At 40.3% G+C, this 25,036-nt stretch overlaps 1 protein-coding gene across 1 annotated transcript; it reads right to left on the bottom strand.

The window, feature by feature from the left end:
* Positions 1-425: 425 nt before the first annotated feature.
* ubxn4 (UBX domain protein 4) lies at positions 426-25,036 on the bottom strand. The gene is made up of 13 exons (XM_085384019.1): positions 24,844-25,036; positions 23,766-23,868; positions 22,751-22,779; positions 20,248-20,366; positions 19,250-19,397; positions 18,826-18,904; positions 18,002-18,056; positions 13,942-14,106; positions 11,369-11,496; positions 5,411-5,513; positions 3,677-3,808; positions 1,997-2,214; positions 426-1,200 (listed from the first exon to the last, which is right to left on the bottom strand). Exons 1-13 carry the CDS (start codon positions 24,926-24,928, stop codon positions 1,062-1,064), a joined length of 1,503 nt encoding a protein of 500 aa, XP_085240145.1. The 5' UTR covers positions 24,929-25,036; the 3' UTR covers positions 426-1,061.

Genomic DNA, 25,036 nt, shown 5'->3' with positions numbered 1-25,036 from the left:
TTTGATTTTGACCCAGGTGTCGTCCGCATATCTGTAGCAGTGGCTGGGCCAATTTGTTTCCCCTCTCTGATATGTTTTTATATACATATTAAGCTGACTTTTTAACTCTCTCATGCCCTTCTTCATATTTTAATGTGAATGGAAGAGTGAAACTTGAAAATGACTGAATTTTAAACAAAGAGGGGCACAAGAAGTCAGCTTCAAAGACTGCAGCTCCTGCAAAGTTAAGTTTGCAAGGGTCCCAAAATTTATCCACTTAAATTGGGTAAATTGCCGACAAATGCTAAACTACGTACAGGCAAATATTCATTCTGTGGTCTCTGGTCACCAGGTCGCTTCCAGTTTTAAAAGCAACCACAGTACAGTGAGTCTGTTGAACCAGTTTGTCTGAATTCAGATGACATCACTAAAGCAGTCAGACACAGTTTAAGTGATTTTATTAAAAAAAAAAAACCCCAAAACAAAACAAAACCAAGCTGCTTTGATTTTTAATGTTGAATTAGAAGAACTACAACAGTCACCCACTGCCAACTAATCCCAACAGTCCTGTGAAGGTGTGCTGCGTCTCACTTGGTAGAACTCTGACTGCAGCAGCAGACATACCAGTGCGCGCTTTTCAAAACGCAGTGACTCCAAAACATAAAGCTGGACTCAGATTACAAGACCTGTAGGTCAACTCTTTTCTGTCATTTTCTCCACAAAGTCAGTTTGGTTTAACAGTCTCATGTACTTAACAGTAATCACATAGGAGCTGTAAGTGAAAGAGGTGGTGCTGGTGTAGTCTTTTATGGTCGCAGGGGTTTCAACCTGCTAAAATCGGAGCCTAATTAAGTGTCAGAATCATGTCAAAATTAACACAAAGCACTGAGATTAAGCCCAAAGGAGGCTCTGTGGATTATTATAACCGAGCTACCCATGTTGCAGAGCATAGGGCTGGAACACAGTAAGAGAAAACGAAAAATAGATCAGGTCTACGTGCAGCAGAAATCTGGAACTGGTCAGACTGAACTAATTCACAGCAACAGAGTGAGAGGAAGGAGAAGCTGCTGTTACTGAATGTACTACATCTGCTGGGTGGAGTTTCCATTCCAAGTGTTGTTGTCATCCTCACTGTCCTCCTGAGTCCTGAGCCTACAGACTTTACCATCTTTCTTGAATTCCTTGGGACGGTTCTCCAACGTGTGTTTGGAGAGATTTCCCCTGAAATGGAAAATAACAGGACAGTAAGCCAGTTACCACATTCAGAACATAAACTCTCCAAATCAAGAAAAAGAAACAATACATCTGATTTCTAAAAATGTCATTATATTAAGGCCATCACACGTTGTGAAAAAACAACAACATTTAGAATTTTCCCGATCCAAACTTGAAAATGAAGAAAGAAAAAGGAAGTCGACATCAAGCGATAATGAGTTGGTCTTGATGTTTTTAGACAAGAAAAGAAAAAACTGAGATTCTGGGTCATCCGATTCCCAACAGGAGGCTTCAGCAGGAACATCATGGAAGCTTTTGTACATATTTCAGTGCACATCTGAGGAGGCAGAGAAGTAATTTCACGAAGCTGAGTGACCCGGAGCAGCATGTAACTGTGTGTCTGACTTAAAACTATTTGTATATTCAGTAGCAGCGCATGTTTTGTGCTACCTGCACACTTGTTGTCAAATACAGTGGTCTGATTGGTCAGATCAGAAATACTGTGGAAAAAAGCTTGGGTCAAAAAAAGAAATGCTGCAAATATGTCTAATGACACTAAGCGCTGGATATGAAAGACTGCGTTAAGAACAATTAAGTACAAAAAATATTTTTAAAAATAGGAAATATCTGCACAAATGTTACACACAGGTGTAAAGGCCTTTAATGTGAATTTCTGCAAGAAAAAAATACAGAAAATCAGGGATTCAATGTTAGCCCTAAGAAGAACCTCATTAAAGTCGCATTATATGCGCATTAATGATGTGTGCTTCTACATGTGTGGAGACTGCAAAATGGCCCTCACCTCTTTGCCTTGTTTGAGGCTGATGAGCTGTTGTAAGAGCTGGACTGTTGAGCGGGACCCCTGGGCTGGACAGATGCTGCAGAGGGGGGTGGTGTTGCAAACACAAAGGAACTGAGAAATCTCCATACAGCCAGCAGAGGGTAGAGGAGTGTACCCAGAACTGCCCAAATGCCACCACCAGAGGACTGGACCACTGTGTTTGCAGGCCTGCCTGATTGCTGAGAAGAAGAGTTCATACACTGTCACAGGAGGCGCATTTAAAAAGGATTCACCTTTTCAAACATGCACACGTGTGTGTGTGTGTGTGTGTGTGTGTGTGTGTGTGTGTGTGTGTGTGTGTGTGTGTGTGTGTGTGTGTGTGTGTGTGTCCACACTTTTCTATGTTAAACTGAGTTTGTGCATAAGTCAAAGAAAATTTCAGAGAATTTCATGGCTCCCTCTACATGTTAATCTGCGTTTCTCTTCACCAGCATGTCTTTATCCTGTCTTTCTTCTCTCATCCCAACCGTCACAGCAGATGGCCCCGCCCCTCCCTGAGCCTGGTTCTGCTGGAGGTTATTTTCTGTTAGAAGCGAGTTTTTCCTTCCCACTGATGCCAAAGTGCTTGCTCATAGGGGGTCATGATTGTTTGCTTTTTCTCTGTGCGTATTATTTAGGGTCTACCTTGCAACATAAAGTGCCTTGAGGCGAGAGTGGTTCAGGGTCAGCTTACCTGCCCAGATCCACTCACTGTACTGGAAAGCCCCCCGTATAATAGAATACTTAACATAAAAATACCACCACAGCAAACCCTGAAAAAACGGGACTTTGATATCTTTTTGATTCTGTCTATTTGGTCTCTTATCTTATTGGATGGTGTTGTATGTGTATATACACGTTATGTTCACATATGTGTGCTTGTGTGTGAATGTGTACAGTTTTGTATATGTATGTGCATATATGCATGTACATTATATGCTATATACTCTTACATGTCTTACAATTATTTTTTTAAAATGTTTTCTTTCTATTTTAATTATTTTATTATATTATCCCTCTGTTCAGCACTTTGGCCGACACTTGATGTCTTTTAAATGTGCTATATAAATAAAGATGACTTGACTTGAAAGTAATTTCTTAAGCCTGGAGAACTACTGTTCAAGACCACTTTAAAAATACTGGCAATGGTCCCATTGTTCTCAAGTTATGACATTTACAAGACTTGCAGAAAATTTGAGCTCTAACCTTGGCCTGAGATTTAAACTTATCTGAGATTTTTCACCTATAGTATCAATTCGAAACTACTAAATCACTTTGTTCTTAGTTATCACATTCACAAACTTGGACGTCCAAGTTTGTGTCCATCCAGGATGACAATACAAGCCTTTTATGGCTGAGGGGTAAAAAGTTACAAGGTAATACAGTACATTCCTTCAGAAAAGCAATGACAAGTGACTCAAGACATTTGAGTATCGTAAATGTTTGCCAACCATAAAAGAAATCTGCAGTTTTTAATTTAGTCAAGGTTTGTAGAAAGAAACTTTTTTTTTTTAGGTTTCGCAGGGATTTCCACGTTCTGCTAAACCCGCTGAGGTGAAACTTCAATTGTTGCCAAGGAAACCTGTTAAGGCCAAGGCCTGGGCTGAATATGAAACTCTCTGAGTAACTTAGTAACTAACTACTAAAAAGTAGACTACTCACTGGCAAAAGAACAACAGAAGCACTTGGAGCCAGGTCCAGTTCTAGCAGAGTCTTGTTTAGGTCTTCACTGGTGAACTCGCGCCGAGGGAACATGGTTGCGAGGGAAAAGTTTCCATAGCGGTTGCCAACTTCCTGAGGACACCAGGACAAACATTTTACAGTGACTTAGCATGAAGTGATACAGTGCTGGGTGACATGCTTTAACATACTCTGAATAATGAAGAGCTTTGTTTAACACACAGGCTACAAAAATCAGCAAGCAGAAAATCATCCTGATGCTTGAATTAGCAAAAATGCAGCGCAACCACACATACATTACACACTACAGCTGAAAGCGATACATTTAGTACCACAGTGTACATTCACCAGAAGGCCTGCCTCTGTCTCTAGTTGTTAACACTGTGCAAACACTATCCCTGGTGCCCCGAATTTTTATTTTGGATGATTATAATCATGTATGTCTTAAAAAACACCCAAAAACATTAACCTTTATCAGCATGTCTTTCTTAAATCCCTCAGATTCCCACCTCTGGGATCGACACATCATAACTGTGTACATCTGCCTAGCTATAAAACTGTTGTCAGGAGGGAAAAAGTCCAAATCATGTACATTAAGAACTGGAATGAGGAAGCAGTGCTCTGCCTGTGGGGCTGTTTCCAATGCACTGAATGGGATGTCTTCAAGCAATCTGGGCAGTTTTGTCCACAATTTAAAGAATGAGGCATCAGAGCTGCAGACAGCTACCAAAGAGCTGAAAGGAGAAATCCTAAAGGCTAAACAAGCCGACAAGCCTTTCATCGATCCGCAGAAATTTGAGGAGGAGAAATCCAGCTGGCTGTGAACAAAGACTTTTTTTTTCCTCTTCGAAAATAAAATGTCTGCAATAACCTGGACTTGGCTTGGTATTGCAAAAGAAAAGAAAAAAAAAAAAACACTGTAGGAATCCAGGATGCAAAGACCAGTGCTCAGGATATTTTAGAGGGTATTAATTCACACAGAATTTGTCAATGCTCTAAACTGCTTTTATAACAGTTGTGAGAAATTTCTTCACATTCAGGTAAAAAGTGCCGTGGACCAGACAATATAAGTGGACAGCTCCTTAAACAGTGTGCGAAGGAGCCGAGTCCAGTGTTTCACAACATCTTTAATCAGTCCTTAAAATGACAACATCTCCTTAGTGTCTGGGAGGATGCTGTAATTGTCCCACAGTCATCCAGGCAAGAGACTTTATGTTGGATCCTCTACGGTTTGCTTACAAGCCCCACAGAGGAGTGGAAGATGCTACATATCTTAACTTGCTCCTTAAACACTTGGAAAGAGAGAGGTGTCCTGCCAGACCTATTGATTTGTCTTCTGCTTTTAGTAGTTCAACCGCATGTTTTAAGTCTCAGGAGCTGACCCAATTACAGATGCAGCACACCAGAGAAATCCAGTCATGGTGCATTATAAAGCCACTTTGACTGAACCTCTGTCTCTCCCCGTCTGTGGCTCATTATGCTCCCTTGGTTATGTTCTGTTATGGCCTTTGTAACATTTAAACTGTGTTTGAGTTTCTTTACTTTATTTCATTAATATATCTTACAGCCTTTAAAAGCCTGTGTGTGGTCTCCCAGTTGTCATATCCTTTGAGCCAATTGTGACAAAGATAACCTGATCCCAATATCTATATATTAGGATATCTGGACTGCTCAACAAGAGCAGAGAGGATGTGAAATTCAAGAATCAAGACAGACCTGAGCAGCGAAGTTTCGAGCCTCCTGCAGTCTACTCTGTGAGGGGAACTGGTTGGTGAAGGAGGAGCCGTCTGGGAGGCGGAACTGGATCCTTGCTATGGTACTGAAGAAGAGCGAGGAGAGGATAAAATTTGAGCAGCATATGCATATACACATGCACATCAGACTGTTCACAGAACTGCTGGAAGCTACAGTCAAGCAAAGGTTAGTCCTGCTGAAGGGGAAACCACTTTTTAGGGCCACAGCCTGGGAACTTTGTATTGTACACGTATAAATTAGTCATGTTTTCGATATGCATTATATTGACTTTTAACAATTCAAGTTAGCAAATTGCTATAATAGTAGTTTATCTATTGAAATAATGCAAGCTGTGGAAACTCCACGTGGTTACCTAAAGTAAACTCAACTTGATACATTTTCATACTAATTTATAGTTGCACTAAAAACAAAAACACATAATTTCTCCACTTTCACATTAGTTTTTTGGATTCAGTCTTAACATTTTTTTTAAATCTTCTGTAATTGCCTCGTGTCTCATTCACTTTTGTTGTGTAATACGTGCAACATCCATCCATTGGTGACATCACTTATAGAAGGCTTTCAGCGGTGGCGGTGGTGTGACGAGGCGAGACCTTCACATTTACACAAACTGAAATGCGTGAGTTGTTATCTAACTACTCCTCACATTTTCAGACACATAAAGTACACTCTCCCTCCCTCACAGTGATTAAAAAGCAGCAATTATTCCTAACACAATCAGGTAATGTTTACAGTTTCAAATTCACATCATTTAGTCCCAACAGGATACAAATGTCATGAGCACCAAACTCTGTTTTACATGAAGAGGGTGATCATCCTCGCTTTCATTGTGGCCAAACTTAGCCAAGTCAAAGATTTCCAAACCAAGTCATCTAAAGAATCAGTGGATATTTTAGATTTTGTTTCACTGCACACTACTGCATGACATTTGTGCTGTTTCACGGTGCATTTTACAGGAGAAAGCGGCATCAACAGAAAAGAATTAGATAAAATATTAAAAGAATGACAACTCAAGTGGGAAACACCACTGGGTTTCAGCCATCACACTTATTAGTGGAAAATTTCCTTTTCAACTAATTTCCTACAGAAGGCTATAAGAAAAGAGCTTTCATCATTATTTTAACATTTATGTGTCAGCTATTCTGCAGCTTTAATTTTTCTCAAAACATACTTGTATCAGACACAAGCCCATTTAGATTAGCAACTTTTCGGCTTGTAACAGTGGATTTTTTTTTGTTAAACACCAAATCACAGTTTATACTCCTAAAATACAAAAGTAGGAGAAGCAGAGTACGTGTGGATATATAATGATCATATTAACATATTTAATCCCTATTGAATTTTTTCTCTTTTATTTTGTTGGTGAAACTACAGTTTCTACTGACAGCTCATAACGTGCTTTTGTCATGACTTATATTTAAGGTATCACTTAATTTTAATATATACATACATTTGATGTATTTGGTAATTAGATTTATTTACAATATAAAAACAAGTGTGTTCAGTATAAGAACTAGACACGTAGAATGATTTGCCCATGTCGTCTCTGTGTGCTGCTGGGCTCTAAATCGGAGGGCAGCTCCTGAAATCACAAAGAGAAAACAATGATCACAAATAGTTAACTGTTCAGTTTGTCCCTCAAAGCTGAAATAAAGTCCATCCCTGTCCTGAAACAGGTCCTGATTTTCTCAGCTCTTAGATTTTTACTAATGCAGACTATTTTACCTATTTTGAGCAAAGATCAGGCCAGTCAAGCATTGTCAACATTAAAAAAAAATAAAAAAAAACAGAGCAAAACATACAGAGATATTAACACAATTATATTAATCTGCTGCCCTAGAAGTTGACAACATGCACTACCAGTCAGAAGTTTGGACATACTTTCTCATTTATCCATTTTTCTTTATTTTCGTGACTATTTACATTGTAGATTCTCACTGAAGACATTAAAACTATGAATGGACACAGTAGTAAACAAAAAAAGTAAGAAATACCTCAAAACGTTTTATATTTTAGACTCTTCAAACAGCCACCCTCTGCTTTGCACACTCTTGGCATTCTCTCAATGAGCTTTATAAAGTAGTTACCTGAAATGGTTTTCCAACAGTCTTGAAGGAGTTCCCAGAGATTTTTAATTTCAAACCCCTCCTCTACATTAACCCATTCACTCAGCAAAGCAGTGGGCAGCTACCAGTCCAGCGCCAGGGGGAGCAATGTGTAGAGACAAAACCTTGCACAAGGATGCCTCAGGGTAGCCTTGCATTCAGTGCATTAGAACCCACGACCTTCCAATCATGGGGCGACCACTCTACCTACTGAGCTATCCCTGCTCGATGCTAAGCACTTGTTGGCCTTCTTGCCTACACTGTGCAGTCCGCCTCATCAAAAAACCATCTCGATTGGGTTTACGTCACTGTGGAGGCCAGGCTGTATGGCACAGCACTCCATCACTCTTCTTTTTTGTCAAATAGCCCTTACACAGCTTGGTCACAAAAGGTTGATTCTGTTCTTCGGGACGTAGTGTTTTCAGGGGGAGAAACGTTTGGTCACTCATCCAAGTCACTTCTTCAGTCCCAGCTCAGGCCAGTGGACACTCTTTCAACGATGAGGAAGTACACATCCTGGACAGGAGAGAATACTGGTTTGTGCGGGGAGTCAAGGAGCCATTTACATGAAAAGGGAAATACCCTCTCTGAATCAATTAGGGGGCCTAAGGGTACATCTTTAACCATCTTACAATGCTGTGATTGCAGCCATTCCCCAACTCTCTGTGAATGGTACTCATGGCCATTGATCAGTGGTCTGTGATCAGTAGTTGTTAATCAATGGTCATGACAATTTGCATATTTATGATGAAGGAACTGACCTCACAGCCCGTTGTTCATTAAGTGGTGCTAGTTTCAGTCATTGTGGTAATGTTCTGTTTATAAAGTTGGAAACCTGCAGTCATCTGAGACTGAAGAAGTCACTTGGATGAGTGACGAAACGTTTCTCCCACTGAAAACGTCCAGATGAACAGAATCAACTTTTGGAAAGTAAAGGGTGGTTACTTTCAGGAATCTAAAATATCAGACTTTTTTTTTAAAATCAATTTCTTCTTTAATACATAATTCCATATATCTTGCTTCATATATTTGATGTGTTCAGTATGTATCTACATTTTTGTAATAAAAATATTAAAATGTGGTGCTGAAAAATTTCTCAAAATTTTGTCCTTTTAAAAGACTGATTAAGCACTGTACCGATTAACTTTTTTTGAGCAGAGTAAAGACCCTTTCACACCGGATGTGTAAAATTCATGTGAATATTTCAAGGGTAAAAATATTTTGGGATCCGAATAAACGGATCCGACAATCAGATCACTGCATTTGGCAACAATTGCACTCATGGCTCAAATTGCGCAATTGTACTGAATATGCAATGATATAAAAATAATAAAATAAATACAGTTTTACCTCAGACACACAGCTGAACAATACTCCAGCTCACTTGGCTCTCTGAAATGATTTCTCTACCTCCTCATATGTGGTTCGAACTCTGCTAAGAAGAGTTCAAAGTGCCTCACTAACATCCTAAATCATGCAGCCTACACAATGGCACCCTGACTGCCATTAGGTACCAGAATGAAATTCTTAGACCCATCGTCAGACCCCTGCACTGCTACAGTGGGTCCTGGGTTCCTCCTGGTGCCTCGTGTGGTGAGAGTATACAGGCAGTTCCTGAAGAATTAAGGAATTGATGCCATTGAGTGGCCACCAAGCTCGCTTGATTTAAATCTAATTGAAGAGCTCTGGGAAATGATGCTTTGCTGACACTGCCAGGTTGCACCTGACTGTCCAGGAGCTCAGTGATGCCCTGTCCAGGAGCTCAGTGATGCCCTGGTCCAGAATTAGGAGGAGATCCCCAAGACACAATCTCTTATACTCTGATCTAATACAATGACAAATTACTGAACTTGGTTACACGGTAATGCTTGCTGTGCTTCCACAGAACACAGCTTTCCACAGAAATGATCTCAGACCAGCAAAAGTCTCTGATCAGTTTACTGTCAAAGGCCAAAAATGTATCCACAATGTGTAAACCATGAGAAAATAGCTGCTGGCTTCTCAGCTTGCCTATCTCAAGTTATTATAAATGGGAGACAGAAACACCTGTAAAACGGAGACAGCATCAATCTCCTATAAGTGCGAAACAAGCGCAGCTTGTGGTGAAAATAGCCTCACTGCGGTAAGTAATGTAAATGATCAATGCAAACGGATGAGGAGCTTTATGATAGTGCTCTATGAAATGAAAGGAGAGGTCAATTTGCTTTGTTAAAGTTTAATTTTGTATATAGTTTTAGATGTGATAAGGCCTTGATGTAACGCCAGTAGTCACAGATTGAGTTTACCAGGCTCTAACTAGTTTTAATGTGAATTACAAACTGAGCTGTAACAGCTCAGCCACACATAGACAGCTTTAGTTAAACCCTGTTTCTTTTATTTTATGGTTATCAGCTGTGTTTTCAGTATTTAATCCATATTTCAATTAATATCACCAACAGTGTGTGAATTCAGCCCAAAATACTGTGGGAAAGTGTTCAGATTTCTCAGTAATTTATCTTTGGTTAATACTGTGTTTTCCCTGTCATTAGTAGCAAATTCATAATTACATTTAATAGCAAGTTCCGCTTGCTATCACTTACAATAAACGCACAGTAATGGTTACTGACTGGGGCAAGCTTAATAACTTCTCAGTTTCTCATGTCAACAGTTTCAACACCTGCTGCAGATCTTCACATCCTTCAGTCAACTACAGTATGACCAGCAAAGCTAATAGCTAAACAACAGCACTGACATTTAATTAACATTTAAGCACAACAGAGTGATTTCCTTAGTTGGGGTAAGGAACTTCATTTTTGTGCATGCATTATCTACCCTGGCTTTCCTCTGATAGCTGACTGTGCGCTAGCTAGCTGAGACTCATTACTGAACAGATAACAAATTACACATTAAACTTACCAAAATCGATGATGATGCCTCGGGTCCCTTTTGTCATAAGTCCAGTTTGAAACAAACAGGAAATCAAATGTAAATGTGGGGTGGCTGTCGCTCAGGAAGATGAGCAGGTCATCCACCAATCAGAAGGCTGGTACTCCAGTCTGCATGCCTAATCCCAAGTTGCTCTCTGATGCATCCATTAGAGTATAAACCACTATGAATGTGTGTGACTGTTAGAGAACACTTACACAGAAAAGTATAGAAAAAAAGTGCTTATTTGAATGGGTGAACAAGGCGCTTTGAGTGCTCAGGTAGAGCAGAAAAAGTGCTATATAAGAAGTCAATTTACCATATAATGCTGGATCTCCTCTCAGTGCCCTAACTTAACCTGCAATTCTCAAACTGGCAGTGGATCTTTTGGGTTCTGTGTGGGTTTTGTGGATGCTCATTCAGATTGTGATTAGAGCTCAAGGCCAATATTGGCTATTTGAAAATATATTGGTATGAGAAAATTAAAGTAAAAAAAGGACTGGATAAACACCCTTCAACCATATTATACTGTATAGTTTGTCAACCAGAGGGCACTTTGCAACTTCCATGTTGGTTTTGAACGCCACAATCGCAAAAAGCAGCTGATCCAAGCACAGTCAGTCAAGTAACTTGTGACAATAAAAGAAACGTATTTTTAAATACCATTGTCATCTTATTAAGGACTCATATGTAACTACACAACAAATGTTGAGGAGATATTTAGGTTTTATTAGTTTGAAAGGAAAAATATTGGCTCACATATCAAATTTTAACTGACCAAATATCTACATCAGTCTTAAAAATCAGTCGGACTCTAAATGTGAAGAGATTGTTCGCTTCACCTATCAGTTGACTCAATAATGCATGTGATTGCTGTACATTACTTCTTAAATTTAAATGGTCCACTCACCTCCTCTCCCTAACTAATGCCTCCTTCCTGGCCTCCTCTTCTGCCTGCCTGGCCTGCAGCAGCGCCAGCTTAGCAGCCTTTTCGTCCTCTCGTGTTTTGGTGTAGCGCGCTGCTCTGTCAGCTCGGTCCTGCAAAACACAAAGACAGGAAGCAGATACAGCCAGAGTTGGGCACAACACATTCCAAAGTAATGCAATACTGTAGTAACAATTACTTTTTGCAATAAATAAAAAACAGGATAAAATAAAAATGCTATTTTCTCTCCAAACTGGGAAATCACTCTGTTACAGCCACCAATTAAATAAAACCAATAGTACAAAAATACAGGCAGTCACCAGTCCTACCCCTCAGCCCCTAGTACACACACCTATGGTATTAATTTCAAAATCCTATGTAACCTTGTTCTCAAGTTATCAAATTCACAAGATCTTTGGAAAACTTACTCTGATGTTGAGGTCAAAATTCAAACTCGTCCAAGATTTTTAGTAGATGTACCTATTGTATTCATTTGAAGTTCCTAGATCGCATCATTCTCGACTTACTGCATCTAAAAACTTGGGTGTCTACATTGCTCACTCAGCAGGGTGACAACAACACCCCACCAGGTTTTTACAGCTGAGGGGTAGAAAGTGAAGAACGCAAAACAGAATGTCTGTGAATGTCCTCAGTGATCCAGGTCATCGTAGTCTAAGAAGCTTGGAAAGAAAAGCGTCTGGAATTTCTTTAAGTTTCCTTGAAGACGATTCACCTCACATTCGAGAAGCTTCTTTGGTTCTAAGAGCAACTGGTGGAGAGTCCCAGATTTTAAGCCCTATGGGAGCGTCCCAAGAGGGTCATGGACCTGGCGGTCCATCTGCATCTAAAGGACAAAGGTCACTCTTTCGAGGATGCCAGTGTTCACATTTTGGACAGAGAAGATGGAAAGAGGAGTGAAAGAAGCCATCTATGTCCACTGTGAACGACCATCTTTGAACGGAGGGCGGGGCTTACGACACCAACTGTCTGCCATCTATAATCCAGTTTTTAGATCCTTTCCCAGACGCCTTTACACCCAGGATGTGAGTGGGGCAAATTTCAAATATCAGATTATAAGATGTTTACAACAACTGAAATAAAATTTACTGTCAAAACCTTTGGTCTTTCACAGTAAACTCTACAACTGTCCTTAGCATGGGAATTCAAACAGACGTTAGAAAATCTGTTAAGATGTCTGTAATCCAGTAATCTAACACATGACTACACTTAATCACCTCTACCAGGTTATGTTTTTGGTTGCATCTACGCTTGTGTCATTCTGTCTGTAAACAAGACAGCTGAAAAAGTTTTGAATGAATTTGAAAAAAATTCTGTAGGGGTGAACAATGGGGTCATGTAAACGATCCATTAAAATGTGCCTTACATCCACCGAAGTCTTCACGCTCAACTTACTGATACATTTTTTTCAGCAGTGACACAAACTGTTATAACTGAAGAGACTAGGATTCCTACAAGTGTGCTTTGTGTGTAGTCAACATGTTGAAAATACTGTATAAAGACTTTAAATATGTCACATTTGAGCTCTGATGCCTTTCTTTCAAGTTTCACCCAAAACAAAATGAAAACACATCCATCCATTTTCTTTCCTGTCACAGAGCTGACACAGCAGGGGTGTTTCAGGACTTTCTGTGTTAGCCCTTCCACAGACTTCCAGCCTGTACAAGTGTGTACTGACCTCTCGCTCCATTACAGCTGGGACCACAATGGGATAAACAGATATATACTGCAAGTAGTGTAGAAATGTTTAGCTGATTTAGAGTTTAGAAATGTGTAAACATAGAATCTAGAATTATTGTAGAGACACTGACACTGCCCTCAATGTAATAAAGGCCTGACTGTGTCATGAACTTAGGAGTATAGTATAGGAGACCCTCCCCAGTTGAACTGTGAAAGTAAAACAGAGAGGAGTTAATGCTGAGTGGAAATTCCCCAGAGAATGTTTGGGTGGGGGTCTCAACATTTATAACTGGATAACTGTGGTCTGGAAGGGAGATGGGTTTTATGACCTCTAGGGAGTCACCTACACCCACAGTGTTTTAACTGTCACGCACACACATCCACACGCACACTCACTCACAAGCACTCACATAGACATGCGGGAACGCGCACATGTAGGCATTCATGTGCTCGTGCACATAGACACACAGACAGCCCACCGTGGGGGTTTTATGATAGGGTCGCCCCTACAAAACTGTGTTTCACAGACAAAGGGGGGAAGATTTTGCAGGGGGGCACCGGCCTGGCAAGGCTTCCCTTCTAGAAGATGCATGCTTAAATGAAGATGAATAAAGATGAATAAAGGTTTTGTGAAATAACTACTGAGTTCCGGTGCCGTCTCTGGATGCCTCGACGAATAAAAGAACCGGGGTAAAACTGATTTCGCAACAGTAGCTCAACACATGCTAAATAGAGCATAAGTTAATATATAACTTAACAACTATCTAAAGGTCTGATGATGTAAAACACAAAGGACAGATTTCTCTGAGGGGGACATGATTGTTTTTGGTATTCCTTCCAAACAGAGCAGATAAGGTTACCATAGCAATTTGCTGTTTGACCCGTTCCCTGGCAGCCTTCTCCTCTGCCTTCTCTCTATTCCTTTCCTCTAAGAGTCGCTTGGTTTTCTCCTCTTCTTGTTTCCTCTTGAAGTCCTGCATGTCTTTCCCCACTTTCCGTCTCTCCATTTCCTTTCTGATTTCATTCTGAATCAGAGACAAAACACAGGTAGGTTAAGCGTGGAGTGGCTCATATTCTAAAAAGACATCATCCAACACACTACTAACAGGTCAGAGCTGTAACAACATGTTTAAGAGGAACACTACAAAACAAATTAGTCACCAAATGAAAACAAAGCACTACTGACAATACCCATGATATGAAAAGTGCCGCTGTCTATAAAAACAAGGATTAAACACAGTTTAAAGCTGTTCTGCACCAATGGGGGTTGATCGAGCTTTGAAAGCTTGTGTTACTAATTCCTACAGGTGTTCAAACTTTTCCGGGTCACTTACAGCCCCCTCTGTCTGCAGTGTTTGAACACACTGTGGTACCAAACGCTCGTGAGCATCAGTTAGAACATGTAAAATGTCAGGTTTGAGTTTGATATTTTGGTCTCATCCGTCTCATAGGCACTTATTTACATTGGAAGACGAGTAAATTTCCTTTTTCAGGTTGCACAAAAAGTGTTCTACTGATGGACATTGCAGGGCTGTACTTTATTGTAATAGCACATATTGTTTGTCAGTATTTACTTGGTTAATTTTTCAGGCAGTTTATATTCGTGTATCTTAAAGTAACATAAAAGTGCTTTGTTTTGATGTTGCTGAGAGCATTTTTTGGGTTAGTATTTTAAAATCAAAGTACTTAATAAGAAAGACCTCAATGTTACCTTGTTCACATATTTTTTCATGTTATTCAAAAGAGTTGATATTTGATGAAAGTAGTTGTGTTTGTGTTGCTACTGTTACGGCCCTATCGGGGCCTCCTCCTGAAGTTGCCTGTGTGGTCCTACCAGCTCTCCTGCCTTAGGTGCCACCTTTTTCTTTTGTACAGCTGCCTTCCATCAGCAAGTAAAAGTATTTCAGCCAAGAGAAAGGTGAGCTCCGGTGCCAGAGTGCCATGTGAGTGGCTGCAGCTGGTTGTTTGGTCCTGCTTGGTGGCTTGGCTTAGTTACTAACCCTTTTCTGACTTACTTTTCAGTTTACTGACCGACGCTTCAGTTTTGTTTTGTTTCTTTAAATGGTGATAGCGGCTTGTCAGTCTCTGTTAGTTGAGTTATTAATAGAACCTTTAATAAAACTCTTTAATTTAACCATTTTGCTTCTCTGTCTCCTTTTTTTGTTACTTTCTCTCATCGCCTGGACCCTTTTAGGGGAACGTAACACTACAGTGACTGCCTTTTTTATTTATTTGAAATGACTTTGATAAAGATGTTAATTTCTCCATTTCTTTTGAACTTAAAGAGCAAGTGTTTTTGTTTCCTCTAGTGAAATTTATTTTGGTTGAGATGTTAAGCATTTAACAGTTTGGACTGTTTACTGTTAGTTCCTACAATTAAATTCAGTCTTAAAATATCACAAATATAGTCTGGTTTTTAGTATCACAATATATCGTATCGTCTCCCCTGTACTGTGATATATATCACATCGCCAGATTCTTGCCCCTAGTAATAAGTAATCCATTTCCTGTATTGGAGTCGGGGGGTGGGCAGGTAACTCTTTCACTGTTTGTCAGTGACAGAAAAAGCTGTTCAGGTTGTTGGTGATCTGTTGGTGGACTGGGTGGCATTAGGTTTGTAATTGGTTAACTTCTCGAGCCCTTTCCAGACAGAAGGAGAGTCATAAGCTGACGGCCACTGTATTTTCTTCTGTCTGTTTAGCCTCTCATACTGCCTTGCTAAACCTTTACTTTGATGACTTGAAACAGTCGCTGTCTCAACTCTGAAACACTTCCTCTTTTCTTGCTTTGGCCTCCTTAGCTGGGAACCAGGACTTATCATTATAACTCACCCTGGTGCATGATGGTATACAGCTGTAGGCATTGTTTACTATGACGTAACAAAATGTTGTCTTCTCTGGTCAGACATTTAATAACTTGTCTGTATTTGGGGAGTTCCTGTCTGAGGTTTGCTTTGTTAAAATCACCAAGAACAATACCTGAGGATTCTGGGTTTGTTCACTCCACACACTGGGCCTCCTGTACGCTGGCCTTTGGAAGAATAATCACGCTGAGCAAAATAATTGAAGTATACTCAAAACGGGGAAAAAGGTTTGCAGTGGATGAAACAAGTTTCTAGGTAAGGATAGCGATGTTATTAAATAACAGTCACATGGTTAAACCAACCACTGCCTATATAAACACAGATTCCTCCAGCTTTTGTCTTGCTGCAGATCTCCGTGTGCCAATCTGCTCTGAAGAAGTGGAATCCTGCCAGCTGCATCGCAGAGCCCAATATTGATCCGCACAGCTACATTTCCACAAAACAGCCGATGAAGAGGGGTCTCTGTTTTTCCCTCTCAATCGCTGGAGTTCATCTGTTTTATTGTGAGGACCAGAGATGGGCAGTAACGCGTTACTGTAATCCGATTACTTTTTTTCAAGTAACAAGTAAAGTAAGGGATTACTATTGCAAAAACGGTAATAAGATTACCGTTACTTTCCCGTAGGAACGCTGCGTTACTGCGCTACTAAAACCGTGATTTTTTGGCGAGACTGTCTCATGACAGTGACGTAAGTGAGTGCGAGGTTCGTGACAACAGCTGTGTGCAGATCAACAATGGATCATATATCAAGTGCGGGAGAGAGTATGAGCGTGCAGCGTTTAAAGTGTGGAAGTACTGATCTTACTTTGAGTTTGATTACATAAAACGTGGCAAAAACATTAGCGTCCATTGCGCGTGGGAAGAAAACTTCTTTTTACAGCGAAAAAAACCCTAAACTTCCAAGCAAGCACCGAGTGCGCTACGACGTAATGGGAAATTCACAGAGAAACTCGCGGATTCTTCCACTGCCCGCTGCGGCACACCTGCACCAGGGTAAACCTCCGCCTTCCCTACTCCTGCTTTACAGGTGAAAATAGAGCAAAAGGACCGCTAGTCTTTGATTTTATTTATTTTCTGCTGTGTTTTACTTGCATCTAGTGAGTGTAAACACACAAAAAAAATATTTTATTTTATGTGCTGGAATGTGCAGAAAATAGGTTTAAATATTAAACAAATTTCTTCCAGTCAGAGAATGTTGCATGTAATTAAATTTTTGCTTGATGCATAAAGTTAAAAGATTAAAACTAATAAAACAAGTTTTAAAAAGGGACTTTTCCATTGGATTACATTTTGTATGATGGATTATGTAGAAAAAGTAGAATTGGGCTGAAAGATCTATCACTTTATCACCTATTCAGGTTGTAAATCGTGTTTTAAAAAAGTAACTAAGTAATTAATTACTTTTGAAAATAAGTAATCAGTAAAGTAATGGGATTACTTTTTGGGGGAAGTAATCAGTAATTAGTTACTGATTACTTTTTTCAAGTAACTTGACCAACACTGGTGAGGACACACTGGAGAGGAAAGAGACACACGAGCACACTGTCTGGCTTTCCTCTCCTACGGTGTCTCACGTTGTGAATAAGAACGGTCCAAATGTTGGCAGTTGAGGTGATGAATGATAGAAATAAGTCTTAATGGGTTGCAGCCCTTATGTTCATGAGCTTATCTCTGGTGTAAGAAGTTCTGGTTGAATGCAAAGCAGAGTTTACGAATAAACAGAGCGCATCAAAACACCACGCCACCTTCACAGAAGAGCCCACTTTGCCCTCGTGTGACCTCAGCTCAAAAGTAATTAACTCATATCTGTTGAAACAACACATTGCTGTTGTAGATGCCCCAGTGGATCACATGGTGAAAATCCTTCAAGTGTGGTCTGACTGTTCCCTTAGCGTAAACAAAGATAAATGGGCTATGCTATGGCCAGGCATCGGATTTGTTATGTTTCTCTGATATTACACTTTTCACTTTATGTAAGCATCATTGCAAAAAACCAGGGCCTACAAACACTGTGCTCTTTCTGGTTAAACAGTTTTCAGTGTTCAAAATGTCTTACCTCTTCTTCTCCTTTCTTTCTTTGCTCTCGTCTCTCCTCCAGCTTCTTGGTCAATCTGACAAAGTAAGAAAATGATCCAATCACACATCGAGCTGGTATTTTATCTTTCCAGTCTCATGTCAATCGTAACCCAGTCCCGAAATGCCAAAATTAATTATGATTAAACTTGGCAGTCTGAGTCTTTGTTGTTCTTTGCTGGTTACGTGTAATGTTTTAATCGAGCTATGGCACAGAAGGTTTGGTTGACATCCATCACGCCACACCTTAATACGCTGCCAATATTTCTCCAGGGTTCTAAGCTTGTGTCTTAGAACCCTGGAGAATACTGGCAGCCACCAGTGCTACCCCTGGGCCTCCCAATAGACCCATCTATGATGAAAATGTGAACATTTACAGAAAAGTCGACCTGACTTTGAGGTTAAGGTCACTGGAAGGCAAACTCATCAGAGATTTTTAGTAGCTCCACCTTTGCTATCAATTTAATAAAAAAAAAAAAAAAAAAAAAAAAAAAATCACATGTTGCCTTGTTCACGAGTTATCGTATTTCCAAACTGTCCACGTTGCCCACCCGCCCAGTAGGGTTTTGGCAATATCAGCCTTTTATAGCTGAGGGGTCAAAAAAGCAGCGTCTCAGACGTTAAGCTTACAAACACAAAGATCAAAGCACAGCTTCACAAAGCTACTCTCACATTTTTATTAATACTGCAGTGAAACATTAGACTTGATTGTTATTCTGCTGTAAAAGTTGCCATTTTTTGCAATTTAACACAAAGAACATCCTCTGTTTAGATCACACTCAGCCTGACATGCATTTGTGTACCCACCGTTCCACCTTAGCATCCAAGTTTTCTTCACCCTGAGTCGGATGATCTAAAGATGCATTCTCTGGACTTGAGGGAGACACTATGTAGAACAGGGACGCAGAAGAAAAGCACAGAGTTAAGACCTTGTCAGCATGAACACAGTCTGAGCATAATCTTTTCCCTACATCCACACAACCTCGTTAAATTCCTGATCCATCAAAAAATGGAAATGGATCAAAATCTCCACAGCTAGTGGTCTGAACAAGTGACCGTTTCAGATCTTCAGTTAACAACGATTGTTTGCTGTATAGCTTCATTAACAGCAGGTATTGCTATCTGAACAGCGATCACACATGATCCCCAAATCTAGGGTGGACTTTTTTTTCTGACATGTTTTTGTTTTGTTTTTTTTGTTTTTTTAAGTATGTGGCGCAGGCTCAATCACCTCCTGCTGCTTCTGCTACAGGCTCTGTGGTTTCTGTAGATGATAGAGGCACTGCTGAAGCTGAGGCAGGTTCTGTGGCTGAGCTGGTCGCTACAGGATCATCTGCCTCTGATGACACTGTCCCACTTCCACTCTCCTGAGTGTGCATCTACCAGAAAGCAGGGAGAAAAATCATAACACAAAAAAATAATTTGAATTAAATATCTCGTGTTAACCAAGAAACATTACATGTATTTGGTTATTACCAATACTGATAATTTAGAGCAGCTGTGGCATTCTTCAGGAAATTCATGTCCCAGCTTACATAGTAACTGGTATCCTTACAGCACAACCTTCCAAGTCGTTGTGCTATCTGTCAACGCTACGTGTAGTTACATTTCTCAGGAGGTACACACCAGGTTATGTACAAGGCTGCTGCGTTTGGTGGGGCTCTCCTTGTGGTGTAAATTACGACGTAGATCTGACACAGAAGTATAATTCATGTGTAACATTGGGTGGTGGTCTAATACATTTGATGAGCACTGTATATTATGAAACTCACTACTGGAAGGGCTATAAAATCATACGTGCTCAACCTCACAACATATGGAACTTTAACGTCATGAGCAGATAAAAGAACCTCAATTCCACTGCAAAAGCAGCAAGTTTTAACTAACATCAATATAATGTTGCACTGATACAGTGTGCAGCATGACTGTGCAAACAAAAATGACCTGTCACCTCATTACAAAGGCCAGAGTGTGAGTCTTTAAAGGGTCTCTGGCACAATCTCTCTACCAACGGGATACCAAGTACTGACAAAGTATGGTTGATTTCTGCTGCCATCTTCATTTAAAAGAATTTGTCATGTGCACACAGACACACACAAACATCACATTGCTGAGCTGCAAAATAGAATCACGACTCCAGGAACAGTTATTTAAAAAAAAAAAAATTAACAGTAGGGTTGCCCGTAGCTGTAAAAGTAACTGTACATAATTCACACATTGCATCAGTACCTGATCAACTCTGTTGATTCTCTTTATCAGTTCTTCAGCAGACACACTTCCAGCGATGACCTCCAAAGGAATCCCGTTCTCTCCAATGAAGAAGCTCGATGGTACGCACACCACTGGATCTTAAGGGTGGTTTTGTTAAGGCCCAAGTTTCAAGCAACTCACATGAGTGATGTGAACTGACTGAGTCTTTAAATAGCACACATCATTTACATTAAAAGGGTTTCTAGTGGATTCTAGTCCACAGGCATACAGAGCAGAAAGGGTTGCCAATAAACACAATACACCAAAACAACACCAAACATTTGAGTACGCCTGCTGACCTACGAGACTTTGTGAGGGTAGCATGAATGTGCACAATCTTTACTGCATTTCCTTCTAAAAATGACAATACGATAACTGACATTAAGAACTGCAAAAAAAATGTGCTCATTCATTCAAGCCCGACGTTACTTATTCCTGTCATTAGTTACAAGCAGATGGATCTTGGTAGCAGGTTCTCATCATTACTCTCATTATTTTCTTTGAAGGCTTTAAACCTTACCATCTCAGTTCATATCACACACGTCATTAACACTTCAATTGTCTGACTGATTCTTGAGTGTATCTGAGGAGGAGTTATAATCACGGCTTCAGTCTTGTTGGAGTTTAAAATGAGGGAATTATCGGTGAGCCGGTCACTAATGCGGGATTAACAGTCAACTAGGGTGGACAGCCAATCCAGCTGGTGAGGCTTAAAAGACACTTACAATTAGGGCTGGGCCATATCATACCGTTCACGGTAATACCGGTGTAATTTTGGGCAACGATAGGAAAATGAAATATCGCGATAAAATATGGGTAAAACGCGCATGCGCAGTGCCTATATTTACATACGCACATGGCGGCGACGCAGAATGAGAAGAGCGAAAGCAGATCGTTAAATGAAACGGATGAACCAGAACTGGTTTGTAAAAATGCTGCAGCTTCAGTGGTGTGGAAGTGGTTTAGCTTTCGTCCCTCAGATACACAACAAAGCACTATTTTTGGTAGCGCATGCTAGCGGGCCGTCGTTATTACCGTGTTGCTTGGAAAATACGGCACACTTAAAATCAATCCTTTGATTTTTCTGAAAGTCGACAGTGCCTCTTATAATCCCGTGTGCCTTATGTATGAACTCTGGTTGTGTTTACTGACCTCGAAACGAGTTTATGTACACGGCGCTCGAAAATCTCTCAAATGTTTCAGTACGACTTTGCTAAGCTACGAACCCGCACCGCTTGATGGATTGTCGGAGCATTAAGGCTATCGTAGGCAGGAGCCTCGCGGAGTGATACGTAATGTGCTTCAACATCTTGTGTGTGTATAAGCTCTTTTTAAGTTTTGTGGATATTATACATGGTTATGCTGAGGATATGTCGGCCAATTTCCACTGGAAATGCCTTTTGGTTAAACTGTCAGCAAGTAATTTGCATTTGCACTGTTACATTTTTATATAACTTTAATGCACTTAAAAAACAGCTGCTTGTTTAAGTGAAAATACATTAATGGGGTTTTTTGCACTAATAAAGTTGTGGAGTTGTAAAGTATTTTGTCTAGTGTCAATTATATCGTCAGTTATATCGTTATCGCAAATTTTCAAATGTATATCGTGATAAATATTTTTGATCATATCGCCCTGCTCTACTTACAATCGAATGTCATTGGCTTAAAAATGGTAAAAAACAAAACACCAGAGAAAGATTGAATGATACCGGCTAAAGCAAGCATGTAAAAGGAGAATAACAACAGACCCAGGATGGAACCCTGAGAGACACCGCAGGTCAAACAAGCAGTGTAGGAGGAGAAGCTGCCCTAAAGGAGAACGTCCTTCCAGATAAACAGGGGGGAAATCAGTCAAGTGCTGAGACAGAAACACCAGCCAAAGCCTTCAGCCTATTAGGTAAAATTAAAGCAATTACTTTATATATTTGTAAGGAGCAACCTGATCATAATGGCAAGGCAATGTTCATTAAAAGAGTTTACTAGGTGCCCAACATTATCATCAGCAGAGGCTGAGAAATTAAAAAGAGACGAGAACTTAGAAATAATAGTATAAATATAACAATGCTAAGAGTTAAAAGTTAAGAAAAATATCTAAACAGAGGCAACATGTACTGTGACCTCAGTTTCAAGCTAAGAAATATGGGCTAACATCAGCATCTGTTGTCTCAATTTACAGTACTTTGCAAGCATCTCAAGCCTGCCTTCATTTCCTTGGATTTTGCTTCTATGAAGGCAGACTTCTGTGTAAAGTTTTTAAGTTGTCTTGAGCAACAATTCTAAAAACTCCTTTGTTGAACTGTGAGGATAAGCCACAGCAGCCTGGAGAAAAGCCACACAAGCAAAACGTGCTCACAGAAAGCTCTAAAATCAGATCAAGTCAGAACTTTCTTACTGTGAGGCTCCGGCAAGACACCCAGTTCCCAAAGACAAGTCAGTAATAAGTTTAGTTAATAAGTTCAAACCTCGCACAACAGAAGGATACAAATCTGGGAGAACTGTGCACACGTGTCACTGTGGGGAAAGAAGAAAAAATTGAAACATTTCATGGTTTAACTCCATGTACATTAACATCTGTTTAGAGGTATTACATCAAATGCTTGTTAGACTGACAGAGTGATCGAGATCTACATCAAAAGGCAAAAACCCACAATGATCAATACTTTTCTAAATTCTTCATTCTCCATTTAGTGGTGACTCACACAAAATTCCACAGCACATACAATTTTTGGTGACTGTTAAGCTACGAACAGGTAACAGAAGACTTTATAACACATCTTTTTAAAAACAATAAGTTTATGCATAAGTTTAATAAGGTCTGGTTTTCTGTTCTTCTACTTTCTCACACTGTCAAGCTCAATACTTGCATCATTACTCTAGTCCAATCATCTTCCTGTCCACCTTCTTTGAGCCAATTAGCCTCTGGTTTAAAAAGACTCTCGTCCATGCAACCAACCTCCTCCCCATCTCCACCTCAGACACCTCAGTCATAGCTCCATCCAAGCCTCAGTCTTCATCTTCATCGCCACCAGAGTCTAGACTCCAGGGCGTCCTGTCTCAAATCCCATCACTGCTGTGATTCATCCTGCTATGATGGATCATCGGGGTCTAATCGCCAAATACAATAACTTTTTTATGTCAATAAATCATGCTGTGACATGCGATGTCAATCAATATTCATAATCGCCGTACCTATGACAATGTTTATGCAGAGTTTCATTCAGATTGGCCGACACGGTGAGTAGGAGACAGGGTACACACAGACTTAGGTCATGTTCAACTGATTCAATATTGAGAAGCTGAAACAAAATGATGTGTAACAGATCATATCTACAAACATCCATGAAGCACCCTGTCATATGATTTTAAAGTCGCCACAGCAAGTTTTGCTAGTACACCTCAATCTATTGTTGATTTTATGTACAGTTAATTCCACACAGGTAACTTTAAATCCTGGTTCATCATTTAGCAGTTTACTTTCAACTAAAATGACTCTTTACCTCTTGGCCTCCACTTTGATGGCCACGCAACATTTCTGGGCTGCCTCTGAGACCCTGTCATCCTCCCAGCTGGACATCAGCTGTGCTGACTGTTCATCTTCTCCTAAGGACAGAGTGACAGAAAACTGATGAGACATGTGGTCAAAACTATGGGTCCAGCTTCACAGATGGAACTGCAGAAGAGTGCAAGTCTCATCTTTTCCAACTCTTACAGTAACGTCCCTCTGCGTAATCTGGGATCCACTTTTCTCTCTTCTGTTCTCAGTGTTTCTGTGATGCACTGATGTATTACAGAAACACAACTGTGCCAGGACGGAGACACAAAACCTTTTTTTACCCCACAGAAAACAGAAGCTGCTTTTCACTTTGTGTCAGCTTTGTGCTTGACAACATCTGTTCAGATCAAAAGTCACATTAAAATCAATAAACTGTTGTATACTACTAACACAGGCTGTTTATACCTGGTCCAGTGTGATGCTGAGACTTATTGTAGAGAGCTGTTTAAAGGAGACCATGCCATGGGTCTAGTTCTTTATAATTCGTTATTTATTATACATATGATCGTAGGCCTTTCCATAAATGTGTTTCTTTTTACATTTCGCTTTCTGATTAATTACAAAACACAGAGATATATGCGGCATATCGTGAACCATGCTGACTATGTGGAGCTCCTTTTGCTCCAGAGTGCCCTGTCATACTGTGATGTAACGACGAAGGCGCCGCGGCTGGCCACACGAGTGTACTCGGCTACTGTTCTGGAAGTGGACGGACGGTCCGTCATTTATGAACTCCTCGGACTGGCCTGCGGAATGCAAACAACTAACGCTAGCGTTACGTCAGCCCGGTTCAGCTGTGAGGACAGCAGGTGCTGTTGCACAGGACGTTACACCGACACACCGTGTACACCATAGATACGTTACTAGACTTCTGTATTCTTGCTGTCGATGGGTATTCATCAAATACATATGACGACTTCTTTCATACCACACTGACTATGCTAATTAGCTAATGGCTACAATGGCTTCCAACGCTAACTGGCTAGCACCATGTAGAGTTTTCGCATGTTTTCCACTGTTACCTGTGATGACAACGACAAAGACCAAACTCCGTTGTTTAGCCGATTTAATGGCATCGGGAATTGAACCCTGAAACCAAAGCATCATTGCAAGCTGAGTTCTGTGTTTCTGCTTTGGAGACACGGATGAGCAGCTAGGCTTACCAAACCTAAAGCCCAGTCAGCCTGTCACTTTCTACTTCCGCTCACAGCGCAC

This window comes from Rhamphochromis longiceps, linkage group LG16, assembly GCF_057381845.1.
Source record: "Rhamphochromis longiceps isolate RC_006_pf linkage group LG16, R_longiceps_female_GT1.1, whole genome shotgun sequence".
In the NCBI taxonomy this organism is placed as follows: Eukaryota; Metazoa; Chordata; class Actinopteri; order Cichliformes; family Cichlidae; genus Rhamphochromis; species Rhamphochromis longiceps.
The sequence above is the reverse complement of the archived record's forward strand: the minus strand, read 5'-3'. Positions and strand labels throughout refer to the sequence as shown.

What these genes read in the sequence shown, in the direction of transcription:
- ubxn4 (XM_085384019.1), bottom strand. Translation starts at nt 24,928, where the DNA reads ATGATGCTTTGGTTTCAGGGTTCAATTCCCGATGCCATTAAATCGGCT. An exon ending in CTTTGTCGTTGTCATCACAG is followed by an intron (nt 23,869 to 24,843) that starts GTAACAGTGGAA and finishes CTCTGTCCTTAG; the next exon opens with GAGAAGATGAACAGTCAGCA. An exon ending in CTTCTGTTGTTCTTTTGCCA is followed by an intron (nt 2,215 to 3,676) that starts GTGAGTAGTCTA and finishes TCTTCTTCTCAG; the next exon opens with CAATCAGGCAGGCCTGCAAA.